The 27,545-nt window shown below is 41.6% G+C and overlaps 1 protein-coding gene across 2 annotated transcripts in view; it reads right to left on the bottom strand.

The window, feature by feature from the left end:
- MPP2 (MAGUK p55 scaffold protein 2) overlaps positions 1-25,406 on the bottom strand; it is a 40,513-nt gene extending 15,107 nt beyond the window's left edge. Inside the window, exons 1-10 of one of the 2 annotated variants that reach the window (XM_088443598.1) lie at positions 25,318-25,406; positions 22,622-22,721; positions 18,261-18,352; positions 17,815-17,967; positions 13,305-13,454; positions 12,984-13,211; positions 11,111-11,242; positions 10,241-10,346; positions 9,754-9,822; positions 5,233-5,394 (exon numbers count right to left, since the gene is read on the bottom strand). In XM_088443598.1, the coding sequence (XP_088299724.1) occupies positions 5,233-5,394; positions 9,754-9,822; positions 10,241-10,346; positions 11,111-11,242; positions 12,984-13,211; positions 13,305-13,454; positions 17,815-17,967; positions 18,261-18,352; positions 22,622-22,658 (1,129 nt within the window). In that variant the 5' untranslated portion in view covers positions 22,659-22,721; positions 25,318-25,406. Of the gene's footprint in view, positions 1-5,232; positions 5,395-9,753; positions 9,823-10,240; positions 10,347-11,110; positions 11,243-12,983; positions 13,212-13,304; positions 13,455-17,814; positions 17,968-18,260; positions 18,353-19,611; positions 19,682-22,621; positions 22,722-25,317 lie in introns of those variants that run through there. The other variant, XM_088443599.1, reaches the window with a different exon arrangement.
- Positions 25,407-27,545: the final 2,139 nt, after the last annotated feature.

The raw sequence follows: 27,545 nt of genomic DNA, 5'->3' as shown, positions 1-27,545 counted from the left end.
ATGTATTTATACATAGAGAATAAGTGTATGTGGAGATGGTGGGAGAGAAAAAAGTGTAAAAAAATGTAAAAAAATATATATTAAGAAATATGTGAAATATCAAGTTTAAGAATTGGTCGCTAAAATACTAAAATGATGTCTGTGTTGGAGTTAAGCTTCCAATGATCAAAGAGTCGAATGAACGATTTACCAGCCATATAACCACCTGGCTAAGATATATTGATGATATCTTTATGATATGGCAGGGAGATGTGAACGACCTACTTACCTTTATCCAGGAGTTGAACAAAAACTCAATAAATTTGAAACTTACATATACCTTTAGCAGAGATAATGCCACCTTTCTTGATCTTCACCTCTTTACTAATGAGAATGGACACCTACAAACAGAACTATTCAGCTACGAATAGTCTTCTTCATTGCAGTAGTGCTCACTTTCCGCCTACTATCAAAAACTTACCTAAGGGTGAGTTTCTGAGACTCAGAAGAAATTGCACAACTGATGAGACCTTTCTGCGCAAAAGTCAAGATCTTTCTGAATGCCTCCTAAGCAGAGGTTATAGTAGGAAAATGATTAAGAGTGCCCAATACCAGGCTCTCAAAATGGATAGACAGACCCTGATCTTCTCCAACAACAAATCTAGTGAAACAAAAAACCAAGTACGTTTCATTACAAATTACTGTAATGAGTGGCGAGAATTGCAGGAAATCGTCACACGACATTGGCATGTCTTACTCATGGATGATGATCTGAGAAATTCTCTGGAGAGTAAACCCACCTTTAGCTGGCGAAGATCCCCAAATCTCAGGGATAGACTGGTAAAGAGCCATTTTGTAGGAAATCCCAGAAGGCAGATGAAATTAAAAGGTACTTACCCATGTGGTAAGTGTAAAGCCTGTGGCTATATCACCAAAAAAGATAACGTTATCGATAGATATGGCCAGACTATCATGCTAACACAATTTATCAACTGTGATGCTATGGGGGTTATATACTGCTTGGAGTGCAGTTGCAACCTTAGGTACATAGGCATGACAAGTCGCATCTTTAAACAGAGAATCTTAGAACACGTGGGGAATATCAAAAATGCAAGAAGCGACCTCACTAAAATGAAGAAACTGACATCTGTCGCCAAACACTTCTTAAAATACCACAATGGAACAACACAAGATCTGAAAGCCTTTGGGCTAGAACATATTAGATTGGGCATAAGAGGTGGCAACCTGACAAAAATATTACTACAGAGGGAAAGCAACTGGACCTTTAGACTCAATACTGTGAGCCCTAATGGACTCAATGAAATGATCAACTACAGTATCTTTCTCTGAGAGGTCTTTTTTCATTAAAACTTATGTCATGTCTGACTAATTTTTATATGCAAGCAGCAATGGACGATCATTGGAAGCTTAACTCCAACACAGACATCATTTTAGTATTTTAGTGACCAATTCTTAAACTTGATATTTCACATATTTCTTAATATATATTTTTTTAAATTTTTTTACTCTTTTTTCTCTCCCACCATCTCCACATACACTTATTCTCTATGTATAAATACATATCTCAGCATTATTATTGAATACTCATTACCCCACACTGTTTTCATTGGTCTTCTCATTTGTTTATCTTAGCCATGTTCTCATCACTTTGATGTTTCATCAATTTTATAACCTTAATTCCTGATCACTCTATACATCCAACATATCCTTTTGGTATTTACCTTATACTTCATGTCAACTTATGTCAAAGTATTTCTGCACACAATCTGTATTCACATTTGTATACACTTTTCTAGAATATATCACTGTCGTCACATCACCATTCATATTCATATATTTATTAATTATTTATTATCTACTCATTATTATTATTATTATTATTATTATTATTGTTATTATTGTTGTTGTTATTATTATTATTATTATTTTTTTTTTTTATTATCTTTATATTTATTTTTATTTTTAATATTTTTAATTTTTATTTTTATTTATTTTTATTTTTATTTTTATTTTGGTATCATTTTCTTTATTCTAATCACTTTATACACACTTATTTATATCTGCTATTTATATATCTGTATGTTTGGTATTAGCATTTTTGCATAACTATTTTTGCTGCAAGACAGACACTTCAACTACTAGTCAGGTTTTCCACCTTAGCCTGTTAGCCTGATCGTTATGAGCTTCATCTAACCCAAACACTCCCCCCTCCTATGACTCACTCCCTCCTGTTGCTGTGGACCAATAGAGGGAGTTAACACTTGGACCTATTGACAAGGGTATTGCATCTGCAACACACAGCAGCTGCTCTCCCATTGGTCACAACGCAGGTTAAAGATCACTTGTGTATCACAGTCCACATGCATCTGACTGAGGAAGTGACATTTTCTTTATTCTAATCACTTATACACACTTATTTATATCTGCTATTTATATATCTGTATGTTTGGTATTAGCATTTTTGCATAACTATTTTTGCTGCAAGACAGACACTTTAGCTACTAGTCAGGTTTTCCACCTTAGCCTGTTAGCCTGATCGTTATGAGCTTCATCTAACCCAAACACTCCCCCCTCCTATGACTCACTCCCTCCTGTTGCTGTGGACCAATAGAGGGAGTTAACACTTAGACCTATTGACAAGGGTATTGCATCTGCAACACACAGCACCTGCTCTCCCATTGGTCACAACGCAGGTTAAAGATCACCTGTGTATCACAGTCCACATGCATCTGACTGAGGAAGCGACAGTGAAACGCGCATCTCAGACCCGCGAATCCGGCTGTGTACAGGCGGGATTCGTCATGGCAGCATACTGACAGGCTCTTCTAGTGGCAGATTTTCTATACTACACACCGGCTCCCTGGAGGTGAGCGCTCAGGTACTTTTCATACTACACTTTCTTTAGCGCACTGAGTGGCTTTATTCAACAGAGACAAGTTTGTGACCCTGCAATACCTTTAGGGCAACAGAGCTCCACTTGTCCTGTACTAGCCATAGTGCAGCTACACTCATACTCTTTCTTCCTATCACTGCATAAGCATATGCGATCTGGGTTTCCCACCACTCACCACTACCTTTGGTATATGACTGGCAGCAGCACAGATCGCAAACCTATGCTGTGTTATTTCATTACGATAACTATTGTCTCTATGAGTACTCTCATTGGGGTGCGCCTATTAGAGGTTCCTGCAATGTTTACACCAGGACCTTCTTTTTAACGCAGTCCAACAGCAGATACTCATTGTACTTATTCCCTACCCTGGGAGTACCTTTATAGTACGCTCACATGCCATTCAATGGCTATACAATGGCATGCAGCAGCTGCTATTTTGTAAACTCCACATAAAGGAGTAGCTTTACTTTTTCCTATAACCTTACTGTCTACAAGTACCTGGGTGGCATCACAGGCGACCTACGTGTGATCTGCCTCTCATTACAACCTGTGATTTACTTATATTCATTTTGATATTTGCAGGGTCAGCTATTATTTCATCTGACCCCCTTATTGTATTTCTCTGATTACTGTTCAGTGTTATTGTGCTGTGATATCTCACGTAACCTATATTGAATATTGTATGGTTATTATCACATTCTTTTCTAGAAGATTTCCTTGTATGCTTCTGCCGTAATTCTGATTAGCCATTGTGCTATGACGACATTATGAGGTCATTGAACTAGTATATGTTTTATATAGGTCTCAATATTGTATGAGACAGAGAATTATAGACCTATTTGTAATATTTCACTTAGCTTCACACAATTGTGATAAGTATTGTATTATATGTTGTCTTATGTTCTATGTATGTTCGTGTTCTGCTTGTGATAATTTATAGCTGTTATTCCAACAGTAATGCCAATAAGTAACAGGCTCAGACTTGTTTTTGGTATTTTAAAATATATCTAATAAAAGTTATTTTTTATATATTATTCTTATTATAACCTTTACATTCGAGTGCCCCCAACAAGAGAGTTTTCTTCTTCTTCCCCATACTACGTTTATCTATACTCTCATGGGGAGCACCTCCACACTTTACAATATTTTTGCTTGACACCTATACTAGGGTTTGATATTTATAATTGTGGATTTTCATTATTCTTTTGACTAATTATATCCAATATATTATATCCTGTGCTCAAACTATATCCCCCTATTCCCCCCTTCCCTGGTCATTTATGTTAAAAATAATATCTTATTACCATGATATGTGGTGATAAGAAATTATATTTTCTGAAAACAATTGTCTAAAACTGATATATAGGCCTCTGTGGTCATGCAGAGCACCAAGTAGTTAATATGTTGTTTTGCTGTTCCATGAATGCCAATTATTTGAGCATATTATTTTGCACTATACCACCCATGCCATGTGTTAACCATTCACTGTGTAATGTTTTTATTTCTGCACATAACTCCAACTGTGAAGTAAACTGATACGGATATTCAAATCCTACCTGTGTGCACCAACAAGCTGAGGACATTGCACATTCACATAAAGAAGTAAACTAAATTCTAATCATCAATCATCTGATGTTATACTGTGCAAAACACTTTCATTAGCAGAAGTAGCTGCACTAAAGCTTAATTATCTGCTGCAACTCATACAAAATAAACTAAAGCTGGGCATCCACTATACAATTTTCTGTCAGATATCTGTCCAATCTGGCTGGTTGGAATGAAAACCTGGTAATGTATGGGAGCAAATGACAATCGTCCATTTGCTCACAAACACTGGAAAATAGCCTAAAATGGTCGTTCAGACAAATTGGTTAAAAGTAAAACACACAAATGTAACCAATTTGAACAATCCTTTTTTCACTGTTTAAAACCATATGATCGATTGTCATTTGCTCCCATACATTACCAGGTTTTCATTCCAACCAGCCAGATTGGACAGATATCTGACAGAAAATTGTATAGTGGATGCCCAGCTTAAGGCATCTATTTATCATTAGTGGTTCAGTGTCTGAGTTCTGTATCACTGAACACAATTTCTCCATTATTTATCAATCCCGGGCTGTCGGAGCCCTGGCAAAAACCTGATGCTAATCGAAGGTTTTCACTTGAACCTGCCGGTGAAAAGGACCAGTAATATGAACAAGAGCAGCCAGCGGCCATGCATGAGCACAGAGATTTCACCTGGAGACAATCCAACAAAGCCTCTCTGGCTTCTTTGTTCCCCCATTAACAGGTACGGCTAATGCTAAACATGAATATTTAGGTGAAAAAACACTTACATGGTGTGGTGGTGCCATATCTTAATGGATCAGAGGTCAGGAGTTTGTTCTTCAGGCTTCTCCTCCCTACTCCTTGTGCACCAATGAGAATGAGGGTCTTTCTGCGGAAAGGGGGCATCTTTGCAACCTCTTCATATATTAGCAGTTCATGACGGTCAAACTCTGTGGAACAGAAAGAAATGGCAGATTAAGGTGAACCATTAGGCAGAAGAAAGTGCTCCTTACAGTATTTTCATTCATTTATATTTACCTCACAAAATGGCTGCCCTCACTCCATCAGTGGTATAATGACTAGTCTAAAGCTTATTCACACTGCTATATTTGCCATGTGTAAGCTACATTCAGCTCATCTGTATTCCCAACAGGTTACAAGCAGAGTATGAACAGACTTGTATGATAGTAACATGAAATATTGAACCCTGTGGTAACACATACTGTATAGGCTAATCATATGGATGCATGTATCTGGAAAGAGACAATGGATTAAATAATTATAGGTACACCTTTCAGTTTGCATGTAGCATTCAGGTACATTGCAGTTGGTCATCAAATACTATGACTTACGTCTGTACACACTTATATAAATTACCCGTATGGCATGTGCAGAATCTTTAAAATGGCTTCATCCTTAAGCACAGTGAAATGGGGTTTTTTTGTTAATTGCACAAGGCTACACCAATTACTATAAAAGTGTTATCTGTACAAGAAGTGCCCTCTTAAGCTGGGTACACACTCGATTGCAGGCTGATTGGGTACAACTGTCCCGATCAGCCGTGCAGTGTGTCCCCAGTGTGACCCCCTGTCAGCTGTCTGTCAGCCGCGTACATACTGTGCAGGCAGAGCACAGTGTTTACAGGCTTCTATGGGATTGGGAGGTCGAACCTTCCGATCCCGACCGTTGCAGGAGCGTTAAAATCTGTTTATCGGCTAATGCTCCTGCATCAGGACAGCATACTCACCTATACAATCCAACGGCCGTTTTCTCGATATTGAAAGGACGGCCCGACAATTGTATAGGTGTGTACCCAGCTTTACTCTTACAGCTGCTAGGAACACACATGCTTGAAACTTGTGTGAATAAGATAATGGACGGGCACCTTTGACACTGCTAGACAGGACTTTGCTGGTCCAGGGTGAAAGTGGGTGTACGCTTGGGTATGTGGCTAAGTGATTTGCTCCTCCTCATCTCTGCAGAATGCCACAAATCACATCATCATGCAGCCGTCCATGGTGCTTAATGACGCAGTTTGCCCACTGCATTATTCACCTGCCCATTGCATGATATTTTTTTTGACTGTTTTTATTTATGTCTTTATAAGGCCTGCCTCGTCCAGATACACTCTATGCACTTGTGTAAATAAATTGATTGTCATAATACAATCACAAAACTCCAAGGGGAGCTTACATCCTTTTCTATTTCTACCACACAAATACCTATGTATTAGGGTCAGTTTCATCAGAAGCCAGTTACCCTACCAGTATGTGTTTTAACTGTAGTAAGAAAACAGGACACAAAAACTCAAACAATACAAACTCCAAATAGTGCCCCGACATGGCATACAGCCTATGTTCTAGCACTGTGAGGCAGCAATGCTAATCAGTAGCTCATGATTACTCACACATTGACGTTAATCCTCTGCATAGGACATGCATAGGAATCTCACTTACACAATAGTGTTTTGATACTGGCGGGAGCCGTTAATGTACACATTACGCTTTTGTACTCCATCTCAGGTGACTCCCATCATGAGAGAAAGACCATACGCAAGTATGGGAGGACCTACTCCCTATCTCTCATACACTCCTCCACTTGCCTTCGGAAGCCAGGTAGTGCCTATATCTTGTGCAACACACCTGTCTCCTGAACTTAATTGCATATTTTATATTGTTTTTATCACTATGAATTACATCTTTTAACTGCCCACCTCCTATTATTGGAGCATTATACAAAGCCTACTCTGCTACTGCTCATAACTGGTCTGGCTTCAATGCTTATGTATATGCAGGACTGCTTAGTACTATACTATTAAATTATATTTTATTTTCATTATTTTTATTTTGCTACTTTAGTATTTTAGTGTATTGCTCTATTTTTTATTTCATTTTTAAAATTCATTTTTCTGAATTTCTACCCGTTAATTACGTTGGTTCCCTATGGATGCCCCAGTTTCCTCCCACAGTCCAAAACATATTAATATGTTAATTGGCTGCTGACAAAAATGGACATAATAGGGTCGATCCAATTAGCCGTGATGATCTCACCAGCACGAGTCATTGCCGCAATGGGCGCACTTTATGGCAGCCCGAATTCCGCAAATTTGGGCTCCCAGTGGGCCGCGAAGGGTGCGAGATGCCGGTCTGTTGCCGGCGTTTTAACTTAGTAATTGCACTTAGTAATTATTCCTCACTTTATTACAGTGGCGTAATTTCATACCACGCGCCTGGAGGTAGCCTCTCCCTCCCCCCTTTCTCTGCGGTACCGACTGGCACATGCACAGTAGCACAAAGGAGGAAGTGCTAGTAATCCTGCCAGTGGATAATCTCCAGCCACTTCCCCACAGTTCACTTCAGTCCTTTGTGACTCCCCAGCATTCCCCCATGTTTCTGCAGCTCCCGCCCCACAGTGTCTCTCCAGCCAGCCCCCCAGTGTTTCTTCAGCCAGCCCCCCTCCCAGTGTCTCTCCAGTCAGCCCCCAGTGTTTCTCCAACTCCAGTCAGCACCCTTCTGTCTCTCCAGCCCTCCAGTGTCTTTCCAGTTCCAACCAACCTCCTTTTGTTTCTCCAGCTTCCCCCCAGCGTCTCTCCAGCTCCAGCCAGGCCCTTTCTGTCTCTCTAGCCCCCATTGTCTCACCAACTCCAGCCCCCGCATCATCCCTCCGGCTCCAGCCCATAGACACTTACCTTCTTCTGTGTCTCCTGGCTGCTCTTTTTCTCACTGTGGCCTTTCAGCGATGTAATAAAAAAAAAACCTATTGCACCAGCCACTGATGGTGCCTGAAGATCAAGAGACAGCAGCTACCTGGACCAATAAGATATATCCATATATAACTGCTTCCTGCACCCTGCTAATCACTGCAGATGGCTTTATCTGTGCGCCCTGGTACAACTGGGCCCCTGTAGCCCCTGTCGTTGGGCCTGCCCCTCAGTGCCCTTCTTACAGCTGGTGTCCAGAGGCCAATGTTTCCATTGCCTTCGGGAGTTCTGCCACTGTTTCATTAGTGCTTACAGAAAAACATACTTTCCTGATCTGTGTATATCAGAATTTTGCAATGAGGATTTCTAATGCAAACGGTAAAATAGAATGGAACTATCACGAGGCAAGCTTAGAATTTCAGACATCTAACTAATAATACACTTTTCCAAACACCAGAATATATTTTCATACTATAACAAATGAGAAATATTGCACATGACTAGTTAGAGATTGAATTGAAGTGCTCTGTATCATCATCTGGTGGTTATAAGTGGTACTACAGCTTTATTTCCTACTATCCCTGTCTGATTCACAGTGCTGATGCTTACGGAGTTGAGCAATGTTTTTCTACTGAGCGTGCACAAAAATCCCTAAAGACTTCTATGTCGCATGCGTTACACAGTGTGTATCGCTGTTGTGATTGAGATGCATGGTATCAGTGTTCCTGGGCGGAGACTGGGAGGTGGATAAACAAAAGAATGGAGATGATCCGTGTTATGGGCGTGCTATGGGAGTGTCGCAGGCGTGTCACTGAAGTGGTTGTGTATACAGACACTCAGTCATTCACATTGTAGGTCATACTCAGATGAGAAATCTGCAACTGCCACAGTTGGTGATGCTGGTGTATAAGGACGCACCAGGCGGCATTACAGCACCTACAGATGCTGAAAGTGCATGACTGTACACTAGCAAAGGGATTTGTTGCTGCATTTGTATAAGGTCACAGGCGGGCGATCCTCAGAAGGTTCAGCATCTGCATCTGCGTTCACCCCGAATCAGACCCTCTGTGTCTTTTGGACAATAGTAATTGAATTACAGATGTGTCCTCACTCGTCTTTGCCGCAGTAATGCCTAACAGCCCCACTCAGAGCGCCTGATCCCGTGAGACTCTGCTGAGACTCACAGATATACAAGTGTTGCATATCAAATTAATCAGCACAGTCTCCTGGTATGTACTAGATGCATCACATTGCGGCATAGGTGCAATTTCAGCAGACATAAGACACCTGATGCTAGCAGAGTTGCACAGGACCAGGTGGCTCACGCATGCCAGGCATATCAGGCTGCATGGGGTATTGAGGCTAGATGAGCAAGGACACATCTGTAGGTTGATTCCAGTCTAATCTTTTCAGAGACACACATAGCATTCTTACCAGCAGTCTGACTTTCATGGCACTATTCCGATTTTTAAAATTGAAAATGTGTGGTCATACAAATTCATCAAGAGCATGTCCTGTTATTAACGTAATACAGCGTTGGAATGTTGGTAGGCTGAGTATAATATTGCAGTTTGTACATTAGTTAGGAGGTGTTTATGCAAATCGTTACCTGCATTTTTAGTGGTTACATACATGATCCTCTTCTTTTTCTTCCCTCCAATACTTCCACAAAGAGCACCTATTAGCACAATTTGTTACACAAAGCACATTTATGAACAGTCAAATTATTTTACAGTGCAAAGTTACATTTTACAAGTTATCCCATTTCTTGTATAAGGTCCTTTTCAGTGTGATTTGCCATCATTATTTACAATAACAAAACAACAAGCTTATATACTACTTATACTGATATATAAAATGGTGACAGCCCTGTCTGATGCATTAGGAAGTCCAAGACCTCAGGGAAGGAAATGTGAGAACCTTTCGCATCGCAGTTGTAAAAGCGTAATGGAATATGATGGTGCTGAGCCAACATGTCTCCAAAGAAATCGGGTTTTAAGATGTTTAACAGGGACAATTTGCTACTTTTTTAATTGACACCGTGTCCAGCACTAATCTGTGCAAAATGCTGTTTCATTCTACTGCAGGTTACTCACTGGAGTTTGGGGTCAGCTCTCCATCCCTTTTAACAAATGCTTTCCTCTTCTCCTCCAGTAACTGGCTAGGAATGAGACCAGCCGTGCCACCCTTCACTAGACATGCCTAGACAACAGGAATCATGAAATTAGCAAAATACCATTTGATTGCATTATTTCAATGCAAATAAATTACTTTTCAGTCTCTGTATTATAGATAAAAGCTAAGATGTAGTTATACATTATATAACTGACCTATTTGTGTCTTTCTAGATCAGTACTAGACAGAGATAAATATTCTAGTCTCTACAGCAGCAGCAGCAGCAGCAGCATGCCAGCTAATGGAAAGCCCTATAATTTGCATAAATAAAAACACAGGTTTATAACCTCATCAAGGAACTGTGCAAAACATTTATAGTGGCCGCACACAACTGATAAATGCCGAATAACCAGATTGGTGACCAACATGAGAACACAAGAAGGCAAGTGCACTCCATGATTCTTCCTCACTGCTCTTCTGTGTAAGTTAGTCACAAAAGAGGATCCTGCATTGAACTTATGCTGTTCATAATCTAACAAGGTCAGCATGTAATTTTATTATTTATTTATTAACAGTTTCTTATATATCGCAGCATATTCCGTTGCGCTTTACAATTGGAAACATTGATAGAACAAAACAGGGTAATAACAGACAGACATAGAGGTAAGAGGGCCCTGCTTGCAAGCTTACAATCTATAGAAATGTAATGTTACACAATATTTATGTTTGGACAAGTGTTTTAAAACTGAATTTTTAAATTGCAATGAAACCTTAAAAGGGTTCAAACTTCAAACTCATAGAAGAGGAAGTCTGCATCTACTCATCACGTGGGGTCACCAGTTGTTACTCACCTGCCACCAGTTAGGGTCTTCCTGGTTGACAATCTGTAGAAGGTCCCCTGCTCGGAAAGGCAAGCCAGCCTCCTTACACGGGATTAGACTATCACTGGAAGGATCATAGCTGAAGTGACACTTTACAAATACCTAAAAATTACAAACATATTGATATCTTGTTCTCTAACACTTTCCCATAACCTAACATTGATATCTGCTTCTACAGCACCTGTGTACACTATACAATTAAAGTTGTATCTTGCTAGTGGAGTAATCAGAAATTAACTTGATTGCAAGGTATCATCGTTATACTTTATAAGAGGTATGCAATAAGTTTCCTGATGCACAAAAAGTATTATATTTACAAACAAAGTGAACATTACATTTTTTCAAAGCATTCGCCAGAGGGGTCTATGCAAAGTCTACTTGGTGAAGCAACTGAACCAGTTCAAAGCAGGTATGTCTTCTACATGCTGGATGAAGGTCTCCACTGCAGCTTTCAGTGTCTCAAAATGAATCCCACGCATCTTGCCCTTGATTTGTGGGAACAGAAAGAAGTCGCAAGGGACCAGGTCTGGACTGTACGGGGATGACCAAGCTCCTGGATGCACTCATGGGCCAGAAAATTCACTACATTCCTGGGCTTGTAGACAGATGCATTGTCATGATGGAGAAGGGCACCACGAGTGTGAGTTCTTGGACGGTGCCTGGAAATGGCTTCCAGCACTTGCGGCAGGCATTGGTTTGCGTACCAGTCCCCAGTGATGATACGCTGCTGCACGGGTGTGATACGGTAGCTACATGGCTAGTCTTGGTCACTAAAACAGCCACCATCTGTTTGGCCATGGTGCACTCACATCGGAACTTCTGTGGTGGCGCACCTTCAACTGGGGTCCACTGGGCTGACTGTTGTTTGGTCTCACGTTGAAACTGTAGATCCAGAATTCATCACCACTGATGATCTCCCAGACAGAGTTTGAGCGACCGCCATCAAACCTGGCCAGCATGTTGCGGCTCCAAGTCACCTGAGCCTCCTATTGCTCCTGAGTCAGCTTATGGGGCACCAGCATGCAGAAACCTTGCTCAGACAAAGCTGTTTGTGGCGTATCGAGTGGATGGATCCAAATGAGATGCCTATCTCATTCTCTAACGGAACTATAGTCACCCTGGCATCCACCTCAATTATGGCCCGTATGGCTGCAATGTTGTCCTCGGTGATGGCGGACATAGGTCGGTCGCAGCTATCCTCGTCTTCCAGGGACTGTCTCTCGAGCCGAAATTTTGCAAACCACTCAAACAGTGGTTCAGAATGGTGCTTTCTTCCCAAAAGCAGCTCAGTCAGTCAAAACTCTCCTGCTGTCGCAGACCACTCTTGTAGTTGTAGAAGATCATGGCTCTTCAGTGTCCTTTGTTGAGCTACATAACGAGTTTCTTGATGGAAGTGAACAAGCTGACCTCTTGTGTGTGCTGTGCTGTTTATATACGGTTCTGTGCCTTGAAATTTCACAAGAACTTTAGTCAGATATTACAGTTCGCAACCAGTCAGATTGTGTCTACTATCTATGTACTGCACATCCCGAAACTTATTGTACACCCCTCGTAGATTAGTTATTAAGGTCTTCTTACACTATGGGGTATATTTACTAAAGTGCGGGTTTTTAGAAGTGGAGATGTTGCCCATAGCAACCAATCAGATTCTACTTATCATTTATCTAGCACCTTCTAGAAGATGAAAGCTAGAATCTGATTGGTTCCTATGGGCAATATTTTCACTTCTAAAAACCTGCACTTTAGTAAATATACTTCTAATAACCCTCAAAAAGATTTAATATAACTTAAACAATAAATAAACTCCAAAAAACACAAATGCATGTCTTCCAGTCTAGGGTACCTGCCGCAGGGGGTGTTGTTCCTGGTAGCTAGGAAGTATTTTCAGAACCACACTTCCACTGGCATCCCGAAGCATTTCCTGCAAAGCCTGTGGGTCACTCCCCACCTCCCTTCCATTGACCTCTCTAATTACATCCCCGACGTGTAGCAGACCTTGTTGATCAATCACACCACCATGCAGGATCCGGGCAATTACTAGCTCACCACCTTCAACCCGGAAAGTTACTCCCTGGTAACAATAGAAAAAGGACAAGCTCAACAGCTATAAAAGTGACATAATTATTGTGGTGATAACAAGAAGCAGCGCACTTTTCCAACTTACCAAATGCTCCCCTGCACTCTTTCTTACTCCCACCATTCGCACTGCATCGGGTGGAACTGGCTGGTTGCTCAGGGTGGGATCCAGCAGTGGACTTGGGGGTGGAGTCTCGTAATTTTTGGATGCTACAGAATCATGAGTCTGTAAAAGTGACTAAAGTGGAAAGAAAGAAATATGGATACAAGTTAATACGATATAAAAAATTGGTTTGTATAACAAAACATTGTAAATTCGCTGATAGAGATCATCAGTAAAAATGTGACATCCTTTTGATGCTGCTAAGTCAGCTCTTTATTGTGAAAAATGGGAGAAGATTATGTAATGTGAGCCAAGCACTTCACTTATACATAATGTGATTTCAAATTCAAACCTCATTAGTTCAATGGCACCAAGCAACATGAAACATTGTAAGTTATGAATGGACAAAATAGGATGAAATAGGTTATGCTATATATTCACTGGTCAGTTACTAAAAAAGTAATACTGTGCTGGAGGCTTGTGTGATAGGTGCAGGTGATGGAAAAGGTCACATTATGATGTTTAAGGAAACTTGGTACTGATTAGAGATGGAAGCGAATTTCCATATAGAAGTAAATGTCACAAAGACTCTTCATCCTTCCAGTACCAAACTCCCAAGGGTATATCTACTAAATTGAGAGTTTTTAGAAGTGGATCTGTTGCCCATAGCAACTAATCAGATTCTAGCTATTATCTTCTAGATAGAGCTAGTTAAATGTTAAGTAGAATCTGATTGGTTGCTATGGGTAACATCTCCATTTTTAAAACCCTCACATTAGTAAATATACCCCTCAGTGTGAGGCTTTTCACATGCTTCCCACCTATATGCGCATCCCTGTGCTAACTAACATCACACCAGGGGACTGGTCTGTGGCTCCAACAAGATAAGCTCACTGATGTCTGTCCACAGTCAACCTATAAATTTGAATGGCTCCAGGTTTTTCTAACGCTGTCAACTTTAAATTTAAAACAGCCAAACATACAGGATATGAATATGTTATACAGGTATGTGTTATATATATATATATATATATATATATATATTAGGGATGAGCGGGTTCGGTTCCCTGAGAACCGAACCCACCCGAACTTCGGGGATCCGGGGCGATCCGAGCCCAAGCTCGGATCTCCCTGTCTGCCCCGGATCCCTCTCCCGAGGCAAAACCTCGAGATCTGCTGTCGGATCTCGAGGTTTTGCCTCGAGCGGCCATTTAAAAAAAAATGCCTTTGCCTTTAATGGGCAAAGTGCTGATTGGCTGACAGAGCCGTCTGTCACGGCTCTCAGCCAATCAGCATTATGGTGCTCATTTGCATGTAGCACGGACTCGTGAGATCCGTGCTACATGCATCTGTGTGATTGACAGTGACACAGAGCACAGATGGGTCAGTGAGACCCGTCTGTGCTGCTGTGTATTTCAATGACACAGATGCACGCACAGACCAGGAGATCCGTGCTACTTGCATCTGTGTCATTGACACAGAGCACTAACGGGTCCATGAGACCCGTCTGTGCTGCTGTGGTAAATAAAAAAAAAAAAACCTGTGTAAAAAGAGAAAAAAATGGCGTCCTCCCCCCCAAAAAAAGAGCAACCAGCCCCGGGCATTAGTGACCCAGTGCTGGGTGTGCTTAAATACAGGGGACAAACGACATAGGGGTCCCCTGTACTTAAACACAACCAGCACCGGGCTAGTCAGAACCAGAGCTGGTTGCCAAAATACGGGGGACAAACGACGTAGGGGTCCCCCGTATTCTGCGCAACCAGCTCTGGGCTCTGATCCGGTCCTGGTTCTGGAAATACAGGGGAAAAAAATGAGTAGGGTTCCCCTGTATGTTCCAGAACCAGCACTGGACTTTTTCTAGCGGGGGGCTGATGCCACAGCCAGGGGAGCCCTTTCACCGGGCCCCCCAGCCGCAGCATCAGCCCTGACCGCTAGTCAGCCCAGGCCGGGGATCCCTGGAGAGCTGGGGACCCCCCCAATAAAGGGGTCACCCTCTCCAGGGCACCCCAGGCCCAGGCTGATAGCCCGGGGCTATCCCCGCCACCCCTGGTGGCGGTGGGTGGCGGGTTGATTGTGTGGTGTGGTGTAAATAAAGAATATCAAACATTGTCTTTACAAGTAGAACTGCAAGTCCCAGCAAGCCTGCCCCGCATGCTGGTACTTGGAGAACCACAAGTACCAGCATGCAGGGCATTAAGGGCCCACTAGTACCTGTAGTTCACCTGTAAAAAAATGTTTAAAAAAAACACAGGACACACACACCGTGACAGTATAAGTTTATTAAACATACATACACACACACACACACACACACATGTACACATACTCACCTATGTAACCCTGTAGCATCGGTCCACTTGTCCGGTAAAGTATCCATAGGGGACCTGTGAAAAAAAACATACTCACCATCTCCTATGCGAGGTTCTGTCCTCTTCGTTCCAAAGTAGGCATCCCCGGACTTGGCAAAAAAAAAAAAACGAAAACGCGATCCACGAACTTAGTACCGTTCTATAGAACGGTACTTCCCGAATGAGAGCTTAGCGGCGGGGTATCACCATGGAAACCCCGCTGCTAAGCGTTCATTGGCTGAGAGAGGCCATCTCCCGTCTCTCTCAGCCAATGAACGGCTCCCTCCATTGTAGTCAATGCTGGGAGCCGCAAGGTTATTAAAGTTTACCCTGCGGTTCCCACCATTGACTACAATGGAGGGAGCCGTTCATTGGCTGAGAGACGGGAGATGACCTCTCTCAGCCAATGAACGCTTAGCAGCGGGGTTTCCATGGTGATACCCCGCCGCTAAGCTCTCATTCGGGAAGTACCGTTCTATAGAACGGTACTAAGTTCGTGGATCGCGTTTTCGTTTTTTTTTTTTTGCCAAGTCCGGGGATGCCTACTTTGGAACGAAGAGGACAGAACCTCGCATAGGAGATGGTGAGTATGTTTTTTTTCACAGGTCCCCTAGGGATACTTTACCGGACAAGTGGACCGATGCTACAGGTTACATAGGTGAGTATGTGTACATGTGTGTGTGTGTATGTATGTTTAATAAACTTATACTGTCACGGTGTGTGTGTCCTGTGTTTTTTTAAACATTTTTTTTACAGGTGAACTACAGGTACTAGTGGGCCCTTAATGCCCTGCATGCTGGTACTTGTGGTTCTCCAAGTACCAGCATGCGGGGCAGGCTAGCTGGGACTTGCAGTTCTACTTGTAAAGACAATGTTTGATATTCTTTATTTACACCACACCACACAATCAACCCGCCACCCACCACCACCAGGGGTGGCGGGGATAGCCCCGGGCTATCAGCCTGGGCCTGGGGTGCCCTGGAGAGGGTGACCCCTTTATTGGGGGGGTCCCCAGCTCTCCAGGGATCCCCGGCCTGGGCTGACTAGCGGTCAGGGTTGATGCTGCGGCTGGGGGGCCCGGTGAAAGGGCTCCCCTGGCTGTGGCATCAGCCCCCCGCTAGAAAAAGTCCAGTGCTGGTTCTGGAACATACAGGGGAACCCTACTCATTTTTTGTCCCCTATATTTCCAGAACCAGGACCGGATCAGAGCCCAGAGCTGGTTGCGCAGAATACAGGGGACCCCTACGTCGTTTGTCCCCCGTATTTTGGCAACCAGCGCTGGTTCTGACTAGCCCGGTGCTGGTTGTGCTTAAGTACAGGGGACCCCTACGTCGTTTGTCCCCTGTATTTAAGCACACCCAGCACTGGGTTACTAATGCCCGGGGCTGGTTGCTCTTTTTTGGGGGGGTGCACGCCATTTTTTTCTTTTTTTACACAGGTTTTTTTTTTTTTTTTTACCACAGCAGCACAGACGGGTCTCACGGACCTGTCATTGCTCTGTGCCAATCACACAGATGCATGTAGCACGGATCTCCCGGGTTCGTGCTACATGCAAATGGGCACCATAACGCTGATTGGCTTCCTGTCTGCCACTGCAGTGCCACTCCTAGATGGGCCACGTGTTTGTGCCGCCCCCTTGTGTCGCTTAGCATAGTCATCCAGCTTCCTCGGTACAACCTTTTGGCCTAAAAACAATATTGTGAGGTGTGAGGTGTTCAGAATAGAGTGGAAATGAGTGGAAATTAATGTTATTGGGGTTATTAATAGCGTAGGAACAAAAAAAGGCCCATTTATGTGATTTTAGCGGGTTTTTTTTTTTTTTTAAGAAAAAATCCAGATCCAAAACACAAAACCCAGAACCCAAAACACGGAAGGGTGGTTTTGGCAAAACCAATCCAGATCCAAAACACGAAGAAAGATCCAGATCCAAAACCAAAACACAAAACACGAAAAGTGTCCGGTGCACACCCCTAATATATATATATATATATATATATATATTAATAATATCATATTAATTATATATGTCTTAATCAACCACAACATGAAATCGGAGAATAATTAGAATAAAAAGTGAGAAATGGAAACATGAGAATAAAATGTGTTGGAAGAACCACATAATAAATACAATTCTGTTTCTATATTACCTGGAAATGAGGTTCCTGTAAGATTCTCTGCAGCTCGGCTGTTGTCCCACTAGGATCCCTTACTCCTGCCATGTCCTGGAGGATCTCCTGTACCAGCTGCAAGTTGTTCTCCCGCACAGCTTCCAGCCGAGTCTCCTCCATTCGCTCATGAGCCTGTAGCAATAATAAATACAATTCAGTGAAGGTAAAAAAAATGAATGTAGCCGGTATTTAGAGGATACTGCTGAACATGGGTATAGTGTACCCTGTCAATCTATTTATACACAATTGTCTATTTAGTCAATATTATGTGATAACTCAAATCATGTCACTAATTTTAACAATTCTGCATCTTAATGATCTCTGGTATCATGGCACCTTGTCTTCTACTTCTCTCTCATTCCTTTGAAATGTAACTTAAGCCTGATTGAGACTGTCTTTGTTTCTCTCCCTCTGATGTTTATTACCATTGGACTTTCCATTATTCCTTTCAGGAAGATTAGATCCAGGTCAGAGGATGGAGGGAGATCAGGATTTGTCTGCAGGACTCGCTGCATGGCTGCAAGACAGAAAGCGTCAGAAACATGTACAGTACTATATAGTTAGACAGATACATAAATATCAGAGACAAATATAGACATCCATGCACATCCCCATGGCTCGCTGAATGGTGGCCTGATTCAGAGATGGACGCAATTCCAATGTTAATGCAGTTGAGCGATATTGGTGACCTGTGTCTGAGTCGCACTGCGCATGCATCAAGTTTCATATTCATTCGCTCGCAGTGAGAATTTACTTGCAAAGTGATTGACAGGCAGGGACCGTTTGTGGGCAGCAAGAGAGGGTGGCGACGCAGAAGGAGGTGTGTCATGATAGTGTCCAGGGTGTGTCTCAGCCTGCGACTGCGAACCCATACACAGTAAGAAAAATGTCTCCGGCGTCTCAGTTCCCCTTGCCCATTCTTGGCGACCATAAGGTTCCTCAGGAGTCCGATAATCAACTGTCCTATGCTGCAACTTTGTATGCAGCCACTGAATTTGCAAAGCCGTCAGTTGGCATCTTAATACAAATCCCGGCAACAGACAAATTCGCAGCTGCACCGGCATTAGTGCACTTCTCTGGTCAGGTATGAGATATGAGATAGAGGACAACAAACTTCTAGGACATCTACAGATAGAAGAGCACCTGTAGCAGAGACAAATGGATAGGCAGTAGGTGAGTGCAATGTAAGTAAGCATTGATACGGCACCACCATAGAGATTTGGGGGTTATAGAAATAAATGATTAAGTTATAGGTGAAGTTGGATGATCATTTATAAGAGTTGTAGCTAGGTCCAGGTGATTTCATTAGACAGTGTTAATGTATCAGTTGGTGGGGAAGGAGCACCGCACTGTACAGTAAATAGTTGTAACTATACCTCTTAAATTGTTGCAACTACGTACAATAACATATACTGTATGTGTGCAACACAGACATTTTGTGCTGTTCATTGAGAAGCCTCTGAGTATTATGGAAAACTCGGAAAAGTGAGTTCTTTGAGAAAATAGTACTAAATAAAGGAATGTGAAAGATGAATGTACAAAATAGTGATTATTGTGGGATAAAGAAAATATGAAATGTTATAATGGGGTAAATGAGGGATAACATATGGGAAATAATAAGTGAATGAGGATGACCAATCATTACTGAGCACCTATAGTTGAAGGAAAGAGGGGGGGGGGGGGCAGTAGGTGGTTATGAGAGTCTGTTGGATGGTGATATAGAGGAGGAGTAATGGTAATGTCAACAAGATGATACTATGTAAATATCTAAGTTACCTTCTTTTTATAAATTAGACTTCTCTGAAGAATCCATAGACACCCAAATACTAACACTGCCCTTATAGGTCTGCTCGTAATGACTCCTCACTATGAAATTCTTCCTCTATTCCCTCTCCCCTCTGTATCTCTGTTCCATACCCACTATAACTCCTCTCTCTTTTGCCTCCCTTTTCACTGTCTCTCTCAGCACTCTACTCCTTATCTTCTCCCGCCCTCTGTGTCACTACACCAGTCTGAATAAATTACAGCCAGATGCTGTGGCCGGCAAAAGCTGGCTAATGGCACAGGGAGATATGGACAGTAGTAATGACAGCATCAGGTTAGCTTGTGGTAGCAGAAGCCATCAGACCCTTGCACGGCCTTTTAGTGTACTCTACAAAGGGTTAAAAAAACAGTAGAGCTGCTTAACCAGTAGAAATACAGGGCAAAAAGGCATGCTGCAAGTTGGTTGGCCAGGGCCAAAAAGTGTAAATACTATGGGCTGGAAGGGAGGGGGAATACAAGTGGTTTTCCTGCTTCAATATTTGCACAGCCCACGACTTTAAACTTGAGGCCCCTTTAAGGCTTGGTGCTTTGAACATCACTCTCTAGTTTCCATGGTAACCAGAGGATTATACAGGATGGGTACCAGCTTGGATGATGCGTTTGTTAACCCCTGCACACTCAAAACATATAAAATATGCAGTTTAGGCTTTTGAAAACCATTAACTGCTTCTTTCCAGATATAGAAACTAAAGCACATCGATATATGTAAATACATACAAAATACATATATTAAATATGGCAGACGTATTAATATTTGAGTGCCCAGGCTCCACCTCCTATCAATGGAGGGGGGATTTTACACAGGGATGTTGTGCAATGTGACATGCACACAGAGAGAAGCAGAAAGGACAGCTGAGATAATAATATACCAGGGAGAAGCAGATATATAGGAAGCGAGGAGCAGTGAGATGAGCGTGAGGGGAAAAAACAACAAAATACACAGTAGTATGACACTGGGAGTGAGAAGCAGCCATAAATTACATACATACATATATATATATATATATATATATATATATATATATTAGTCTATTTTATATATACATGTATATCTTTATATATATATATATATATATATATATACGCACACACACACACACACACACACATATCTACTTGAGTCTATATATACACGCACACACACACATATATATACATTTATATAAAATGGTTATTTGGAGCTGTTACTTTTCTTTTTATTCTTTTTTTAAGCATTGTGGTTGTAGTTGTTGTAGTGTAATGTTATGACACCAGATGTCATTACTATCACCCAGTACTGTTGTTACATCTGTTAAAGAGATGTAGGACAGCTGCGAAATAGGGGGATCCAACACAATGGCTGTAATAACTGTTTTTTTGGGTGTCGAGGGAGAAATGTCTGTTGTGTAGAACCCCAAACACCAGACTGGGAAATAAAATGATTAAGTGTAAAAATGCTTACATTTTTTGTTTGTTTTTCTTTTTTTTTTTAAACATGAGACGAAGCAATGGAATAATTGTAGCAGTAGAATTACTTCTGTTTTGAGTTAGGAGAGAGCATAAGGATAAAAATCCTCCAAATAGCTAGCATGGAGGAGGAGAATATGGTAGATCTGTTACCTATCTATTAATCTGTTTGTAGAGGAGTTATAGGAGTAGGATATATGGGTTAATATGAGGAATTATATCTAAGAATATATGGAGTAAAGAGAGGAATTATATGGAAGGATATATGATGCAATATGAGGATTTACAGCATAGGAGCAGGATTTGTGGAGTAAGAAGATTAGTTATAGGCAGAGGTTATACAAAGTAAACGTAGGAATTATAGGGAGAGGTTATATGCAGTAGTATGTAGTCATTATGTCGACATTCAGAATACCGACATTTTGAAAATGTCTACAGAACATGTCACTGTTAGGTTTAGGGTTAGGATTAGGGCTAAGGTTAGGCTGCAGTTAGGGTCAGGGATAGGTTTAGGGTGGGGGTTATGGTTAGGATGTTTAGAGTAAGGTTAGGGCTCTAACACTGTAACGCTATATCAACGTCCTGACTGTCAACATGTATGATGTTGACATTATGACAGTGGTTCCCAAACTTTATTGAATCACAGCGCCCTACAGTATCAGCATTTTTTTCACGGCACCCCTAGGCCAAAAGTTTCTCTCTGACAAATTCAGTAAAAATTATTAAATTAAGTAAATTGTGCTAATCTGTCATCCTTAAGCTCAGTTAAGTGGTGCGCTTCTGTCTGTCCACATATATTATGAATGGCAGCCACCAGCAATGGTTTTGCCAGTCACACTGATCATAAATAAATTGATTTGGTACTAGACCACCAATCCGAGGTACCCCTGCAATTGCCCTGCCACAGCACCCAGTTTGGGAACCGCTGCATTACATATGACTATGTTGCCATCGTGCATGTCGACTTAATATCCACGTCGACATTCTGAATATTGGCATTACATACCAAATCCTTGGAAATAGTAGATATATGAAGGAGTAAGAGTTATAGGAATGGGTTTTATGGAGTAATAGCAGGAGCTACTCAGCAGCTTATATATGTCAAGCTAAGTTCCTAATTTAGATATGAGGTACTGAAGTAGAAGAGGTACTGAAGTAAATGAGAGGTAGTGTGCAGTTAAGATACCTCTGTGGATTATAAGAGGCAAAAATGTCTCAGAACTTTCAACTATAAGGATATCCTCATGGTGTTCTATGACCATGTACCATTACACAATAGAGTTATAGGTCAATATCTTGTCAATTAGCACAGTGTGATTTTTCCTTCCTTATCATAAGCAATGATGAGGTTAGATGAAAGAAAAAGCCCAGCTTCATTTATACACATTCTGGGAAACAATTAAGGGGAAAAAACATACAGTAAACACAGTAAATACTAAAGTTATAGTTGTATCATCATCACTTATGTGTTTTAATACCTGTTTCATTCTCTATCAACACCTACAGTATAACTCACCGCAATCAGAGTTGACAGAAGGGACTGCGACAGGCATTGAGAACCCAAGAGATACGAAAGACAGTGGCTTGGGAGAAGTTCAAAGAGAAAAGAGAGTGTCCTGAAAAAAAGAGGGGAGGAGTAAGTGTTGACAGACTTGATCTGTTGGCATTGGTCTAAGGATTGGCAACTTCTACAGTTGAACAGCCTGGGCATCATGGGCAGAGGAAACTAGTGCATCAGGGACACACGCAGGATTTCTAGAGGGAGTTTCCAAAGGTTTGAAATTAGAACAAATGTGGTCAGCCCATGAAGAGAGCATAATAAGCATGTAACAAGCTATAGTCTGTCTCATACAAAGCGCAATGTATGCAATACAGACATATACAAGACCAGAGATCACAGTAAGCGGCTGATTCTGAGTTTGTAGAAGCGCAAAAAGAGTAAGTAACTTTGCACCTTAGTAAAACCATGCTGCACAGCAGGTGGGGTAGATGTAAAGTGTGCAGAGAGAATTAGATTTGGGAGGGACATGTCCAAACTGAAATCTAAATTGCAGTGTAATCATAAAGCTGTCCATTACTTGTGGGCTGCATGCAAAAGCAGCCAGTATTTACACGATGGAAGGAACAGGGAAATGTCTCCTCCCCTGGGGGCGGAGCGCGGATGTCTGCCGAATACACTGTGAGAGAAATCTCACAGTGTATGCCGGCGACATCTGCGGCTGGCAGGCTGCCAGATAAAATGTCTGTCGCTCTGACAGACATTTTATCTGGCCGTGTATGCCCAACATAAGCCTTTAGATGTGGCAGTAGGGCCAGCCCTTCTGAATTGAATTACTTTTTATTCAACGTGGGTACCATTCCACAATCCGAGTCCCCTCCTCTGTGGAGCATTGGAGCAAGTCCTGGAATCTGGGGGAGTGACAGAAGAACCTAGCACTGTCTCTAAATATATATATATGTACACATTGGTCTCCTTATAGTGTATGTAATACAGTATTAATAATAAACACTATAGATGGCAAGGAGGTGAGGCTGCAATTGCAGGCTGTGGGCCCACGAGTGTACAAAAGAAAATCAGTCCATCAGCGTGGTTTCTGGGTACTCAGAAACACCCCCTCCCTGCGTGCGCCAGTGCACATCATGGAAATGTTCCACCTAAACTGATTAGATTACTAATTGATGTAGCTAACTGCATTTCAATATATTAGATTTATTGTCACCCACACATATGCTGATTTTTTAACAACGGTATTGAACAATCACATTGTAACGTATGTGGACACCTCCAAAGCTCCAAAGAGAGTATATTTATTAACCAGCAGCTTGTGATTCTGGCAGAGGTATTTAAAAGGGCAATAATATTAAATGCAGAACACTCCTGATTTTGCATTTAATATTATTGTCCTTTTAAATCCCACAAACAGTACAGCAGTGGCGGCTTTGAAAAGCTACAGCTTTGTAATGATACGGTATCCCAAAGACTCTAGTCCATGGAACGTAGATCTAGGGAACAGAAAATATATTTTGTGGTAACTACTGCACATTGCCAGCAAATTGAAGCACCAAACCACTGAATTTACTATTGAGAAATTTTGATGAGATTTTGCTGGAGATGTCCATCTGAATTGTACTAGTAGTTTTCCATGAGGTTTTGACAAAAACCACCATAAAACCATGCAAAACCACCATAAAACCATGCAAAACTTCCATAAAACCATGCAAAACTTCCATAAAACCGCTGAATCTATCTGGCCAATAAGAGGGAGAGGAATCACAATACACTTACAATACATAAATGATAAGAGTAAACTCCACCAAAACTGCCTGGATTTCAACTCACTGCTAAAGTAAATTATTATGTACTTTATTATGTACTGTTGAACTTTTTTAATTTTGGTGTGTGCTTGAGAGTGTTAATTACACTGTAAACATATGGAGTCACATAAAACCATCCAGTGCTTGTGTGGGGCCCTTAGGGTGGGTTCTCATCAGACGATATGTTATCCGATCCCGTGGATTGGAGTGACATATTGCACACATTGTGGTCATATCATCTGCTGTGCTGTTATGCACGACAGATGGGATGACCCAGTGGCCGACAGCATACAGCTGAATGCAGCCATGAATGATATGTGCTTGATCGTGCGCTATATCATTCAGTGTGTATGGCCAACCGACATCTCGACCCGTCAGTCGTGCCGTCGGCCGAGATACACATTGTTCTGATGTGTACCCGGCCTTAGTCTGTCAGATTTTTAATTGAGTGATACTGTGTTTGATATTAAAAGACTGTTTATAATAAAATTAACAGTACATTCTAACAAGAAGAGTATACACTATAAATAATTAGATATTTAGTAACTAAAATAAATTAGCATGGATACATTGTAGTGTGTTTGATGGTTTTAAGTATTGAATGGTTATAATAATTTACATATAACAGTATCTCTCAATAAGGTGATACAATTGATTCATAACTCTTAACAGTAATTCTGACAACTAACAAGAGGAACTGCTATCTAAATTACACTGAGAATACTTGTACAAAAATATATTCTAGATACCAGTAAGGGATTGATCCATTCAGCAAATATAAACATGTAATTTTTTTACAAGGCAAACAAAACAAAATAGTACATGTATATGAATACTGTATTATACATTAGACATATGTTCACACACACACAAACACACCCACGCCAGTGTACCCACCTTCCCTGGGTATGGATGTCTGGATATAAGCAGTCTGGGGTGCCTGTGTTGTGATCTATCTCTGATATATCTCTTATCACACAGCTGTGGCTCAGTTTAGAAACTGCTGGCTCTTAAAAGGGTACTGTCAGTAACTGGGCCAACCAGTGCAAAGGGGGATTTAGAGGGGTATTGTGAGACACAACGGAGAAACAGTTAATTTTTACTTCTGTCATATTTAAATGACTTTGGGTGATCATATAATTACACAGAACAAGACTCCTAAAAGGTTATTCTGTGCAAGATTATATCTCTCTTCAGTTATATTTTAGTAGCAATTAATTATATGAAATCTTTTTAGTATCTCTTCATATATTTATTTTAAAGGTTTTCCAAGTGTCTAATAAACAAATAAACGAAAGTGATGGCTTTTGGGAACATAATGACACAAAGAAATGTATGAAGGGGAAACAGGCAAACTATACAACAAAAAACATTTCTATTATAGCTTAAATAGTTTGCCACAATTAAAAAAAAACCTAAAAAAATCACTAAAACAATTGGCTAGTTCTACAAAATATTGGCAACTTGTATTTTGTAGTTATTGGGGATGATTTTGAGTTTGTAGTACAGCAAAAAAAAGAAAGAAGTAACCTTGCACATTAGACAAAGCATGCTACAATGTAAGGGGTGCTGCAAATATTTTTTTTTTTGTATGCAGTGTAAATACTGACTGCTTTTGCATGTAGCCCAAAAAGGCTAGACAGCTTTGGGACTGGTTCAGAGGTGGCGCAATGCCCGTCTCTGCTACGATCCCATACGCAGCGGTTGTGAGAAGATATGCAAATGTTGCAGGCACTGGAATTTGTATTAGACACCCCCTAGTGGTGTCTCAAGTCCTTACGCATGCAAGGCCATTCCCCTTTTTGAGTGCAAAGGGTCAGTTAGTGCCGCACCAGGTGACGCCTCTAAGTAACAAATAACCATTGTGTACAAATTCACAGTTGCTGGGTGCGATTCGCCCTTCAAACAGGCGTAACATGCCTGCATTTTAGCTGCCAATCCCTCGTTACCTCCCCCAAACAGTCACTGGGCCTGATTCAGCATTGTTTGCTTACAACACTGATGGTGAGAGATCTGTGCATTCGTGGGATCAGAATTGTGCATGTGCAGGTCTTCTTCGTTCACAATGCCCCCAAGCATGTCAAACATGCTGCAGTCATTTGGGGCAGGACAGAGGTGGCAACACTGAATATTTTACAAAACAGGGGTGTGTTGCCCTAGTTTTGGAGGTGTGATGAGGCCAGGGTCTGCATCTTTCGATGCAGATTTCCTTGCCCTGGCAGAGTCAAAACACTGTCAATTCTGCATAACAGCAGCGGATCACAGAAGCCTGCAGGAGGCATCTGTTTACACTAGACGCCTCCTGCAGCATTAGTATGTCGCGTCCAAAGACAGACTAATTGCCATACCTATCAGATAATTTGTGTGCAATGGTGAGTAAATGCACTGTCAGATCCGAGCAATATATTGCATTCTGAAAGATTTGTTATGTCCAATAGAGTGATAATTGCTGCTCGGTCATGGCCATACACTGTACAATTGGCCTGATCTGCCAATAATCGGCTGGTTGGGCTGATAATTGCACAGTGTATGGCCATCTTAAATCTCTCACCTCATTTTAAATCTGGCCCACCCATCTTACTGCCTTCCCAAGTTACTTTTATTTTTTTATTTTGCTCTTAACTTACTAAAAGGAACATTTTATTTTTTCTTATTTCAAATATATTTGTCTGGGAACTTCTTCATGACATCAACTTTGTGACATCACTGGATTTAATTTTTATCAACATGGAAGCCAAGACGTCCATTTTGAACTATTCACAGTGAATTGGGCAGAATGTAGCCACATCACTGGAATGTGAGGCTGCAACCAAAAGCCAATGTCTGGTTGTTTGGGAATACATAAGAATTACCAGACAAATCCCGACAGCCTCAGGCCGACGCTGCTGAAAATACAGATCGTCCCCAGGTAAGTATGAACTAACCTAACCTAACCTCCCTAACCCTAACCCTCCTTAGGGATGCCTAACCCTAACCTTCCCCCCAGTACCTAAACCTAAACCCCCCTCTAAATGCCTAAACCTAACCTCCCCTTCCCCGCCGCCTAAACCTAAGTCCCCCGGGGGGGTGCCTAACCCTCCCTCCCCCTAGCCTAACCCTAAGTCCCCCCCCGGGAGCCCTTTTGG

This window comes from Taudactylus pleione, unplaced genomic scaffold, assembly GCF_031769625.1.
Source record: "Taudactylus pleione unplaced genomic scaffold, aTauple2 ptg000331l, whole genome shotgun sequence".
Lineage (NCBI taxonomy): Eukaryota > Metazoa > Chordata > Amphibia > Anura > Myobatrachidae > Taudactylus > Taudactylus pleione.
Note: the sequence above shows the minus strand (reverse complement) of the source record. Positions and strands in the feature narration are given on the sequence as shown.